We start from the raw sequence: 14,050 nt of genomic DNA on the forward strand, positions 1-14,050 counted from the left end.
TCCCACCGCCTCGGAGCCTGGGGAAGGTGTCTGCCTTCTCAATGTTTTCTCAGGTGTCGGCTTCTCTTACCGCCCACATCACAAGGCCATTTCCAACACCCTCACACCCTGGCTCCGCCCCCTCAAGCTCCCAAACGTCCTCGACGTGGGGCTGGAGCTTGCGCCTGCGCGTGCGCCCTGGGGCCGAAGTCGGGGCGTGCGGTGGCTGGAAAGCGAAGAGCGGCGGGCAGTGCAGCCAATGGGAGGCGGCGCTGGCTAGAGGCTGGGAGGCGGGGCCTGCGCGGGTGTTAGGTTAGCGCGAGGAGTGACCTAGTTGACAGGTTCTGAGGTGTTCCTGTGGCGGTGTCTGCGGAGCTGAGACGGTTGGGAACCAGAGCCCAGCGCGGGCTGAGGGACGAGGGCGGCGACTGGAGGGCTGCTAGCAGCGTGGCACGCGGCACCTTTTTCACTTTTTCTCTCCCGAGTGCCCCTCCTATCCCTCCCACTCCACACCACCCCGTTTGCCCGTGAGCCTGGGGAACTTGCAGCTTAAAGCCAGCCACCCCCACGGCAACATGTACCCCAGCAACAAGAAGAAAAAGGTGTGGAGAGAGGAGAAAGGTAACTGGCCTGTTGAGTCCTTGGGGTACGGGTGGTTCTGGGGTGGGGGCGGGGGTCAGGGCTGTGCGTGCCGCGAAGCCCTCCGCCCGAGCTCCCGCCTCGCGCCCTCCCTACCGGTGCCGCCTTCCTCGTGTGTCCGTGTGTAAACACGCGCGCTCACACAGGCGTGCACGCGCCGCCCCCGGGTACCTGCAGCTCGCGCACGTGTGGGCGCACGCCCCTCTCTGCAGCCCGCCGCGAGTAGTCACCTCTCTGGACGGGGCTGCCTTAGCCTCGCTTTCGGCGTGGATCCCCGCATGATAGTCTCCGGGCCAGCACAACTTCCTCTGGTCTCCTGCCCTGTCTCCGGACTCCTGCTGGGACTTTCTCACAGCTGGCCGGCGTGTCCCGGGGACACGTGCCAGCCGGCGGACACACCCGCTGCAGCTGTTGCTGCGCCTCAGCGTCCCGACCCTCATTGGTTCACTCTTCATCTTTGTTGATCCCGCGCTCTGTCAGCCGGTGGTATACCCACCTTCTGGTGTTTAGCCCTTCAGTAGGTCCCTCACTTCTGCGCCGCAGTGTGACTTGAAACCTGGAACTCCAGGGGAAACCTAAAACGAGCGTCTTGTCCGTAAGGATAAGTGCCTTCGGAGAAATCTAAATGGGCTTTTTTTCTGTGCAGTGTGTTTCTCAATATTCCATCCCCATTCATAGTTTGAAGTTGCTCAGAGTAAGATTGTGAGACTGATGTCACTCTCTGTGAATGAACCCACCCCTGAATTTTGTGCTTATCAAGGCTTATCCAAGTCAGTGAAAGTGACACTGATTTCTGTAACGTACGGAAGTGTGTGATCCAACGCTCTGTTTTCTGTCTCTAGCGTTATAGCTAGATAATATTCTAAGGTAGAATTTGAGTCTCTGGAGGTCCTCCCCCTTTTTTCACTCCTTTTTATTCTTTAGCTTTTTTACAGAAATGTAGCAAAATGTACTTGCATTGCTACTCCTAAGGTGTACTAAATGAGTGTACGGAGTGAGGTCCAATGAGGGTAGGGCAAATTTTTCCTAAATATTCCATCTTCATAGAAGGATTAGGGGGTGACTAGGTTGAAATAGCTCTCTAAAACCTATAGATTTTTATTGCAAGTCCTGGCCTTTGTAAATACCTAGGCATATAGTTAACAAAAAATGGAATGAATGTGGAAAAAGAATCTTCCCTATAGGGGCTACTTCAAGCAATGTACAAGGAAAGGGATGAGAAGGGATTTAAAAAAAATTAACTATTGGGAGGATTAACATAACAGCTGATTAAAATGGTCTCTATAATATTGAAAGATTAGATTGTATATCATTTAATTATATTTTAATGATTATGGTTCTATGTAGAACTAAAAATTCTGGTGTCACAATTCTGGTGTCACAAAACAAATGCTGTTGAGAATAATAGCCTGATACATAGTTGTGTGAAATATTTTTGTTTTGTTTTTGTAGTAGCAGTTACTTTACTTTCTCCACACTTTCAACAAGGACTTACTTTGCAAGCATTGAAAAATCATTTTTGCCCATTTTTAATGATGGTCTTGTAATGTTAGCTTTGTATTATTGATGATAATGAAAGACATGGAGATTGACTTCAATACATGAATCATTGATGAACGTACATTAATTACTTAAGAACTACTTTTTTTTTGTTATAATAGATAATGTTCCTGAGTGACAATGTTATAATGCTTCTGCCATTTAACATCTACACAGTTGACCTGTGATAAGCAGGCATTTTAGAATTTTTAATGTCTTAATTCTTCTTTTGCTTCTAATAGTAAAGGGGATAATATAACCAAATTAATATTTTCTAAGTAAAGAAGCAGATGCACAATTAAGGAAGGCATTTAACATAATATATTTTTTTTCCCAAAACTAACATTTTTGCCTAAGGTTTAATGTTAAAGGGAAAAGTTATTGAGACTTGAAAGCTTTAATATATGTCTCAATGTCTTATCAAGATGTCTGTTTTTGGAATAGTTGATATTCAGATATGTGTGTGTGTGTATTACCATCAGAAGAAGCTAAGGATTTCCAGTACAGTAATTAGTATTAAAGAAGCTGATGGAATTCATCACCTTTTTTCTTTTATTACACTGGAGAGGAATGGTATCATATTTTTGCAGCTATTATTTAAATCTAAAGGCTTACCCACCTCACTGAAATGTCAAGGCATTGTATAAACATACTTTAACACAGTATAACATCTAGTGAGTAGATCTGCCTATTTATATGCTTGGTTAATGAAAAAAGATTTATGTATTTTGCTGTTGTAGAATGTGCACTATTTTTGCCCAGATTTTTGAGGGAAGAATAGGATGCGAGTTGCACATGGGGATAATGATTACATACCATAGGTCCCCATGTATAATGCCCATGTATAAGGTGTACAAAAACCATGGGTGCACATTATGCACAGGTGCGCATTATACACAGCAAAATACAGTATTGCATAGATGATGTATTCTTTTTTTGGGGGGGTTCATGTTTTTTTTTTAATCATGTTTATTCTATTACAGTTGTCTCAGTTTTTCTGCTTTTGCCCTCCTACCTCTCTCCCACAGTCAATTCCCACTCAGCTGTCTATGTCCATGGGTCATTTATACATGTTCTTTGTTTAGTCCCTTCTCCTTCTCTCCACCATTGTCCTCCTTCCCCATCCCCTCTGGTCACTTTCAGTCGGCTCCATGTTTCCATGCCTGTGGTTTATTTTGGTTGTTAGTTTATTTTGTTGAATAGATTCCACTTATAGGTGAGATCATATGGTATTTGTCTTTCCCTGACTGGCTTATTTCACTTAGCATAATTTTCTCCAGTCCCATCCATGTTGTTGCAAAAGGTAGGAGTCCCTTCTTTCTTTTTAAAAATGCAGATTGATTTTATTTATTTTTTTAAATGTCAAGATGCATTATAAAATATTTAAAAAATTAAGTCCATTATAAAGTCTCAGCAATTAAAACATGACACCAGCACAGAAATAATCAAGTAGATTAGTGAAATAAAATGAGCATATCAGAAACAAACATATGTATCTGTCTAGCAATATGATATATGATTAAATTGATATGTCAAATCAGTGGGTAAAATAAGGCTTATTCAATAAGTAAGGTACATGGACCACTATTACTTGAAATAAAACAAATTTCACACATTATACAAGAAATATTCAGATGAGTTAAAAATCAATATGCAGAATCTAAGGAGTTTTGAGAGAAAAAACAAACTAATATTTTTCTTACCCTGAAGTAAAATATTCAAACCCGGAAGCTATAAAGTAAAATACTGACAATATGACTATGTTAAAGACTGTATGGTAATATACATATAAAAAGTTAAAGGAAAAGTAATAGAATAGGAAATTATTTGCAGCACATCTAAAAAAGGGTTAAGGTTTTTTTTGGAGTTTTTTTAGGGAAAAAATTTTACAAACAATTAAAAAATGGATAAAGAATACCAAAAAGTCATTTAAAGCTTTTTAAAAATAATGGAAATAGGCAAGAAATATACAAAAACAGGTTTAGTTTCAACAAACAATAAAAGGACAATTTAAATAACACATCATGGTCACAATCGGATTAATAAGTATTAAAATATTGGTAATATCAAGTATTTGTGACTGTGAAAGGAACTGGGTATTCATAGACTCTTTTTCCTCATCTTAAAGCAGTCCCTTTAGCATATTTTGCAGTGCTGGTTTGGTGGGGGTGTATTCTTTCAGCCTTCTTTTGTCTGGGAAACTGCTTATTTCGCCTTCCATTTTAATTGAGAACCTTGCTGGGTAGAGCAGTCTTGGTTGCAGGTCTTTGCTTTTCATTATGTGGAATAGTTCTTGCCAGTGCCTTCTGGCTTGCAGTATTTCTGTTGGGAAGTCAGCTGCTAGCCCTACCGGGGCTCCCTTATATGTTACTACCTCTTTCTCCCCTGCTTCTTTTAGGATTCTCTGTTTGTCTTTGAAATTTGCCATTTTAATCATTATGTGCCTTGGAGTGGGCCTCATTGGTTTCTTCTTGAATGGGACCCTCTGTGCTTCCTGGGCTTGTGTTGCTTTTTTTCTACTCAAATGAGGGAAGTTTTCCATCACTACTTTTTCAAACATGTTCTCTATCCCTTGCTCCTCTTTGCTTCTCCTTCTGGTATCCCTATTATAAGGATATTATTACGTTTCAGATTGTCCTGTATTCTTCATTCTTCTTCATTCTTTTTGAGTCTTTTTCATTTTCTTGCCCTTTCTGGGAGCTTTTTTTTACCTTATCATCCAGCTCACTGATTCTTTCCTCTGTTTCATCTAGCCTGTTTTTGATTCCTTCTGCTGTTCCCCAATTCAGAAATTGTATTCTTCATTTCCTCTTGTGTCTTATTGATAGTTTCTATGTCTTTTTTCATGCCTATATAGTTTGCAGTCAGTAAGTTCCTCGTAGTTTCCCTGTAGTTTTTGATAATTCTCTCTGAGCTCCCTGAGCTCATTTTGCTTCTTTTAAACCGTTGTTTTAAACTCAATATTTGATAGTTTACTTGCCTCTACTTCATTTAGTTCTCTTTGTGGGGATTCTTCTTCCTTTTCCTTTGACTGGGGGATGTTTCTTTGTCTTCCCATTTATTTGTGAGACTCTTCCTTTTTGCTTCTGTTTCTTAGATTTATCTGTCTTGATTTCCTGACTTTGTGATGTGAACCTCTCTGGTGGGAGGCTGCTATTTTGACTTTCTGGATCTGCCTCTGATGATGTCAGATATTGTCTCTGTCTGACCTAACGCAGTCTCTTCAAGACTTCCAGGAATCTACTGTCTGTGGTCGTCTCCTTCAGTTATTAATCTAGTCATTCTGCACTCCGCAGGTGGTTTAGACACCACAGGGCTGGTCAGAGTCCCTCTTGAGGGCAGGGTTATTGGGTCCTCTCACGCTGTTGCTGCTCAGGGGAGTGGTCTGCCTGAGCCAGATGGCTGCTGCCGGATGGGGGAGAGGTCAGCACTGGGATCCCGCCGCCATTCTCTCTGCTCTCTCCCCAAAGCCTCGGTCTCCAGTCTCTCCTCACGTGTCTTCAGACCACTCTGTGTCCCCTTTATCCAGGGATCTATCTGTGGCTGCCCCGTTGTACTCAGTAGTCAGGCTTTAGCACCACTGGCCAGGGCTGAGTCCCTCCTGGGGGCGGGGCTCTTGGACCCTCTTGCGCTGTTTCTGCCCAGGGGAGTGGTCTGCCTGAACCAGATGGTTGATGCTGTATGGGGGATGAGTCAGCACTGGGATCCCTCTGGCTGCTCTCTCGTTTCTCTGCCCAAAGCCTCTCGTCTGGCATCTCTAGCCCACTCTACCCCCATCTTTGCCAGAGACCAGAGTAAGTGGCTGCCAGTAAAAATTTATGCATTGGCCATGTAAATGGCTGTTTGTGTCTCCAGCAGTCTGTCTCTGGCAGAGAGCAACTCTTTCATTTTTTGCAGCTGGCTGTTAATATGTATACTTTTTGGGCTCTAGTGCCATAGGTTGGAGATCCTTGGTTATGGTTTGACCCAGTTCATCTCAGGGGGATCCAACTAGGCCTTTCAATAACCTCTTGGTGGTTCTGCCTGTGGGCGCCCCACCTGCCTTCTTGAGTCTCTACCACACTTTTTATCTGTTAGGTTGTGCTAAAGCTGATTCTTCTGTGTGTTTGAGGTTGTAAGCCTCCTTTTTCTTTATTATTCATTTGTTTTTTCCAGGTGATTGCTCCACAATTTAGTTGTAATTCCAGATTGGTCCTTGGAGGAGGTCAGTGTGACTTCCACTCACCCCTCTGCCATCTTGATTCTCAGATGAAGTATTCTTTATGGAAAAGTTTTGATTAATACCAAAGAAATTATATAGTACATGTATGTAGCCCTTAGTATTTCCCTGTGTTTAAAAAAATAATTTAAGTTCTCAGGTCCATACATGTTAACTAGATGTTTATTGATCTAGTATTTTGGACCCTAATTCAAAACTACTTGATGTGTACTATCATTTTAAGTACTGAAAGTTAAATTATCTTACTGTTTTACTGTTTTATTGATCTTGTTCTAAGTGACAGAAGCCAGGGTGTATTCCCACAGGTACCTTCTGACATTTATTAAAACTACAGCTGCTTCATATATTTCAGCCTGATCAGTGATACTGCACTATTTCCATTTTAGTGATCTGAGCTTTATTAGTAGTGTTTTGTTAAGTTCTAGTTATCCCTTTTTCTCTGTGTGATTACTTTAAATTTTCTATTCCCTTCAAGCTTTCTATTCCATCAAGACTCTGTCCTACTTTAAAAAGGCAGGTGATACTACCTTTTTAGGAAAAAAATTAATAAAAGAAAGTTTATTAAGACAGTTACAGAGGTAGAAGTGAGCTGTAGAAGAACTGGGCTCAGGAAACAAGTTACAGCAAAATAAGGGCCCTTGGAGCTTAGGAGAAGGAGACAGAGAGAAAGACAGAGGAAGGGAGGAAGGGAGGGAGGGAGGGAGTGCTTGCACTCTGCGGAAAGAAGGGGATGGGGAAAGGCATGGGCATACTCCCTAGAGAGAGCCGCTAGATAATGCCTTTTAGTATGTAGAGAAAATATGTCATATAACATGAACAGCTCCATAGTTTTATTTGTCTGTTTCTTCACATGCCCTTTGTCTTTTTAGCTTTGTTTCTATCTTAGAGGAAGCACTTTTCTTCTTTCTTTCTAAGATTAACTCCCTCTGTTTGTGCTGTTTATCTCATCTCCTGAATTCTTTGAGATTTGCTATCATTTATTCCCTTTTGGGTATGTTTAGTTTCTGAGTGTCTTCAGGTTCCTCTCAGCCTATAAGAATGCACAAGCCTCTTTTACTCTGAAGTAGCCTTCCTTCCGTAGGACTTCACCTTGGAGTTTGCTGTTCTCACTTTTTTTCTCAGTCTTTCATAGCCAGCCTCCTGGATCTCAGTTACACTAATAAAACTGATGTTTCTAAAGTCATTTAGTAATAACAATGATGATGGTACTAATATAAAATAGTTACTGTTTGAATCCTGCTCAGCACTCTTCTAGGTACTTTGCATGAGATCTCATTTAATTCTCACAACAATCCTCTGAGGTAATATACTGTAGGGTCAAGGGCTTTGAACACCATTTGCATGGATTTGAACCTAGTTTTACTGCTTACTATGTGTAGGACCTTAGGTAAATTATTTAACCTCTCTGCTTTATTTGTCACATCTGTAAGTTTAGAATATAACTCCAACCTATCTCAAAAGGAAACTGAGACATGAAAAGTTTAACCCAAGATCACATAGATTTGCATGATTTGGGATTAAAACCCAGGCAGTTTTGTTAACGACTATGCTCTCTTTTCAGTGCTCTTGGTGACCCAGTGGATAAAGCCAATGTCCTATTAATTTTTATTCTTCCTGATCTTCCTGTAGCAATTAGTAGTATGTCTCCTCCTTTACATACTAAAACTTTTTTCTTTGCTGGTTTCCACATCACTGAGACCTTGATTCACCTTGTGCCCCAAGTGACATCTAAACTTTATTTTTCCCTTTTTTTGTGTCTACTACCTAAATATTGGTTTTTGAGGTTTGTTCCTCTCTCTTACCTTCCCTATGGACTTATAGGAGCAGAAGTTTAGGTTGTAATTTCCAAAATCTCTAGGCTAGACCTCTTTCTTTAGTTCAGGATTTTTGATTTCAACTTGAATGCCCTGTAGGCATCTGAATTTCAGTATAGTGTTGACCCTTGAGTATTGTAGTATTTTGATTTGAATATATCACATCTGATTAAAATATGGATTTTTTTTTTTCCTTTTGGTCACTATTCAGTCTATTTATGTGGCCAATTCTAGGAGCTTGGGAAAATGTTGGCTCCCTGTTTCCTGTTCACTTGTGCTTACATTAATACTTTTCTGCAGTTTATTTTTGTGGAATAATCTTTTAAAATGGTTATTTTTTGAAGGTAGGATTACCTAAAACTAGGTACTATCCTTAAAGACATTCACCGAAACTATGACATCTTGTAATATGCTGGAAGAGAATCGGAGAGTGAGACTACATCCTTTGGTAAAGGATGTGATATATGACAGCTGGCATACAGAATGAGTGAGGATGCCAGTGTCAGTTTATGCGCCAAATATTATTTCTACATTTTATTTCTTCCTTATTTCTTTAGATTAAATATACAAATAAAATTTTATACATTTTTTTCCTTGTATCCTGGTGGATTGTTTTATGTACCTTCTGGGATATGCAAACAACTTTGAATATTAGTGGTCTCCATGATAGAATAAAGGTTAAACTGCTCACATTTTGTTTTAACTTATGTTTCTAACGTCTTTTCACTTCTGCAGCCACTTCCCTTTTCATAGCATATCTTGCAGTTTCATCAAACTATTCATATTTCCTTGTCTCTGTTTACATTGTCCTTTTATTCTGAAATAGCCTTACTTGTCACCTCTTCATTGCAAAATTCTGCCTATTGGGAACCAGTATACACATCACATCTTTTAGGGACTCATCTATTCCTGAGAAGGTAGTACAGTGTAGTGGCTAATTGTATAGGTGATAGTTTCTGACTAATGGAGAAATCTGACTGGATTTTCATGGAAAGTTCTCTTGCTTTGGATAGACTACTGAACTTTGATATGCTTTATTTCCCTATTTTCAAAATAAGGATACTAATACTATCAATTTACTGAATTGTTGGGATGATTATTTCAGTGAAATTATACATGTGAAATAACTGGCACACAGTAAATTCTTTTTTTTTTCTTTAATCCTCACCTTCTGATATGTTTATTGTTTTAAAGAGAGAGAGAGAGAGGGGTGAAGAGAGAGGGAGAGGTGGCGGGGAAGAAAGAGAGAGAAACATCCATGTGAGAAAGAAACATTTATTGTTTGACTCTTGTATGTGCCCTGACAGGGGATCAGTCTGCTACCTAGGTCTGTGCCCAGACTAGCAGTTGAACACCTGACCTTTTGGTGTACCATGCCTGCTCCAACCAACTGAGGCACGTGGCCGGGGACAGTGAACTTTTTATAAATGATGCCAATTATTAATTCTAAGATGCATTTAAAAATATTTTATTTTGTAATCAAGATGTACGTGCATATATAAAGTATTATTTATATCATGTCGACTAAGATGTTATTAAATTAAAAGTGCAATTTTATTGTGAATGGCATTTTTGAATTAAGAAAATATCTCAGTGGCTGCGTTTCTTGTGCTCTTAGCATTTGTAGCCAGCTGTTTTAGGATTTAGTGTTTTATTTATGAAGCTGCTATTTTGTCTCTTATTCATTTCTCCTTTTGTCTTGTGAACTTTTCAAAGTCAAGGATCTTCTTTGTACTTGCAGTGTATAAACATATCACTTGGTACATAGTAGACTGTCAGTAGATGCTGATTGAAAGAGTTTTCTTATATTTTTTCCCCCTGCTAATATAGTATTAATTTTACACCTTTAACACTCAAATATAGAGTAATTAGATTTGCATTTTGGTGTTTCTCAAGCACACATTAATTTTTTTTTTTTTTTGGTTAACATGGTTAATATTTAAATTGTAAAATAATTCCTGATCTTAAAAGTAATATACAAATGGAAATTCTGCTTTTATTTTGCAAGAACGCTTACTGAAGATGACCCTAGAGGAAAGACGTAAAGAATACATAAGGGACTATATTCCCCTGAACACTATCCTATCATGGAAGGAGGAGGTGAAGGGCAAGAGCCAAAATGATGGTAAGTTTCTCAGAATATTTTTCAGGTAGATGCTGTTGCCATTTTTTCTTTTTTTTATGAATTCTGCAGGACAGGTTTTTGACAAAAATGACTAACAGGCTTTCAATAAAGAGATGACAATTTTGCTATATGAAACCAGTGCCAATTGTCATTTTAATTATTTTTAGCTATCTATTATGCATTATTTAAGCTTAGAACATTATTATTTTTTTATCCAAACCCTACCCATTCTGAAATACACCAAAATTATATTATGTTATTCTCTTGTGGGCACTTTTAAAAAATTACTTTGCAGTAGTTTTTGGAGCAAATGATATTAGGGATTGCTGCTTTGGTGACATGGCCTTTGGAGTTTGTTTTGATTAGGCTAATTTATAGTGGATTTCTTCAAGTTTATTTTAAGGATTAGCTACAGTTCAAAGACAGTGCATCAAGAAGAATAGAGAACAAACAAATAACATTTCACATAATTTTAGAGAAGAGTATTTTGTGTGGTCTGGTATTATGTCTACAAATGACATATTTGTATGACAAATTTATTCTTTCACCAATTTGCTTTGGTTTAATGAGAGTGTAGACTGAGGGAAAATATATGTGTTAGAATATAAATGAAATTTTAATTATCACAAATGTTCATGAAAGAAAATTCTGAAAAACAATATAATAAATTTAATGTATGTTTAATATCTTTATCTCTGAATTAACATTCATTGGTGTTTATGGTCTGGATGTTAAGTTTGAAGAAACAGGGTGGTTTTTAGGATATTTAACAGTTGACAAAGAAAGGTAACTTTACAAAAAGAGCTTGGAGCATGCTGATTTCATAAGTTGTGGTCTTTGATGGAAATATACAGGATGTTATGGCCCAGAATAAGAAGACTAACATGGAGTTCCTATGGACAAAATCTGGGAAATAGCAGGCAAATTAAACTTTAGTGTTTGTGAAGAGAACACAGTTACCTGAGAGTTTGGGCCTTGGATAGAATTTTGTTTTTCTGGGAAGGCAAATGTGTGCCCTTGAACAAGTTGGATAGTGGGTTTCTCCCAAGTTTTAAAGGGGTCATAGGCTGATTGGGATGTACACATCTGACCTGCTTTCCCAGTGTCCTAAGTAAATGCAAGTTTTAATAATGGTTTAATTGAGGCATCACTGGAAGAGTAGGTAGTGCTGTATAATGAAAAGAATACAGAAGTGGAGATCAAGGGGACAATCCTGGGCCTTGTCTGACCTAGGACCAGGTGCCTCTTAATGTTTGGGTCCCTTATTCTTTTGTTTGTAAGAAACTGGTATTAAATACTTCAGTTTCATTTTTTTATGCTAGTAAATCTCTCTTTTTCCAGTGCTTCATTAATCTGGTTTTCTTTCTTGGTCACAGTTTTAGCTGGTCAGTTTTCTAAGGATGCAGTACATGGTGGTCTTTTTAAAAAAAAAAAAAAATTTGCCTCCTGAGGTAGTAGATTCCTGTTGCTGACACAATTGTTGACAAAGCAGTAGTGATACCCGGGCTGCATTGCCCAATATTGGGTTGGCTCACCTCTGCGTAGAGGCTTGGTCTTGATGTTGGTTGCTTCTACTTGAACATTCAGCATGTAACAGTGTAGGGTTGAACTGGGTTTTTATGAACTCCGTTTTGGATTTTTTAGAGATACTACATACCAAAATATGTCCCTCAAATCAGTTAAGCTATACTGAGTAACATCTGACATTGTTATTCTCTAATAAGGTCCTTTGTTTTTAATCCTGTCTCCAATATGAGCTTTATAAATGGTTTGTAGCTGCTCTGTGTATTTTAGTTTTTACCTTCATGATTTTTGAAAATAACAGGCCTTCATGGGAACTAGGTGATATGATCAAATAGTATTTCTATTAAACAATGTTTTATTATCTTCATCTAATGTTACTTGCTCCTCTCTGTTGTGACATTGCAGTTGTTAACTAGCCTCTCCTTAAGCCTTTCTTGAAACGGAATGATTCATTCTACATGTAGTATCTGTTAATTTCTTTACATAATATAAATCTTTCATAAGTGTTTTATTCTAGTGTTATACATATCCAGCCTTAGTTAACTAAAATATTGGTCAAAAGAATTTTAGTATTTTTATAGTTTGAAAGATATTTGAAAAGTATAAATTAAAAAATCATAAAGGACAACTGTAGTTGAATTTTTATATTTTATTTTGAAATGTTTAAGCTTATGAACTGCTTATAAATGTATGTATATAAGTAGGTACTGTATTTATAATGGTTTTATTTTTTAAGTATAAGGTTTCAAACTACGTTTTAAAAGAAGATAGTATCTGATATTTAGGAAATGAATGATATTTATTGGACTAGCACAATATACCAGTTTTAAATTTAGTAATTTATCATTATCTTTGTTTTTATAGAAGGTCATTTTGACCTTGATATCCATGATTATATGGAAACTTTTCAAACTTAAAAAAAATTTTTTTTTTTTTTACTTTGCTCAGTTTTCTTTTACTTGAATTTAATGTTTCTTCTTATATTGTAGAAAGTTTTATTTATTTATGTTATATTTTGGCCTTTAAGCTCTCCTAATAAAAGGAAACCAAAAGTTGCCAAACAATATAAAATCAGTGTTTGTGTCGAAGGAGGAAGCAAGTAGATAATACAGGATGGGGCAAAAGTATGTTTGCAGTTGTGAATATGGAAAACACAGTTTATTTTTTTAATATTTGTTAATTATTATTTTCCATACAAACAAATGGAAACCTTCTTTTGCCCCATTCTGTATTTTTACTTTGACTTACTGCTTTGGTAGTATTGCAAAGCTATGGCTCAGAAGAAGAAAAGAACAGGAGATGATTACCAAGAGAAAAATCCATTTTATTGTTCATGTTCATATTTATCAAATACTATTAGTAAATCTCTGAAATTATATGCTTCTAATTAGCTTTTCCTCTGTATTAGCAATTATGTAATAATTCTATTGCATTTGTCAGTTGCCTTCTTCTAGGGAATTTAAAAATGCTTGTCTTACCTATTACACTCTCTAACACCTGGAATAGAGCCTCATGCATAGATGGGCTCAATCAATATGTTAAATAAGAATGCTTCAAAGGTTAAAAGTCTACAAAGCACACTTCTTTCTTTTTAGTTTTTTCTCAAACTTTAAAATGAGCATTTAAAAACATATATAAAAATAGAGGGTATAATAAAGTTTTTTGCACCCATCACTCAGTTTCAACAGTTAATATGTGGCCATTTAAATGAATTTAATTAAAAATTTTTGTTATCTATACCAGAGCTCCCTGTACCTTTTTTCCCAGACTATTTTGAAGCAAGTCCTATACATTATATCAATTTTATCTGTAAACATATGTAAGTATGCATATATATATATATACATCTGAGCGGTAAGGACACATTTTTGTTGTTTTAATATAACCACAACACCATCATCACACCTAAAAATGAATAATTCTTTAATATAATTAAATATACAATTAGTATTCATATTTTTCCCATTGTGTCACAAAGGGTTTTGCTTTTTTGTACAGATGGTTTTGTTTGAGTTGAGATCTAAACAAGGTCCACATATTGCTTTTAATTGATGTATTTCCTAAGTCTCTTTAAATCTGTATTTTTTTTCTTTTTTTCCCTTTGTAATTTATTTGATATAAAGTAGGCTGTTTGTCTTATAGAATTTTTCATATTTTGGAATTTGCTACCTCCTATGTTTCTTGTGAACTGGTAAATAGAGGCTTGATTAG

The 14,050-nt window shown here is 37.4% G+C and overlaps 1 protein-coding gene across 1 annotated transcript in view; it reads left to right on the plus strand.

Moving 5' to 3' along the window:
* The first annotated feature begins 305 nt into the window (after positions 1-305).
* The window catches only part of MACROD2 (mono-ADP ribosylhydrolase 2), a 2,155,137-nt gene continuing 2,141,392 nt past the window's right edge, over positions 306-14,050 (plus strand). The window contains exons 1-2 of the mRNA XM_054574077.1: positions 306-600; positions 10,199-10,315. Coding sequence (XP_054430052.1) covers positions 555-600; positions 10,199-10,315 — 163 coding nt within the window. The 5' untranslated portion in view covers positions 306-554. The remainder of the gene's footprint in view (positions 601-10,198; positions 10,316-14,050) is intronic.

The sequence above is a fragment of the Pteronotus mesoamericanus genome, unplaced genomic scaffold (assembly GCF_021234165.1).
Source record: "Pteronotus mesoamericanus isolate MK-2021 breed Mesoamerican mustached bat unplaced genomic scaffold, CSHL_Meso_final contig_25, whole genome shotgun sequence".
In the NCBI taxonomy this organism is placed as follows: domain Eukaryota; kingdom Metazoa; phylum Chordata; class Mammalia; order Chiroptera; family Mormoopidae; genus Pteronotus; species Pteronotus mesoamericanus.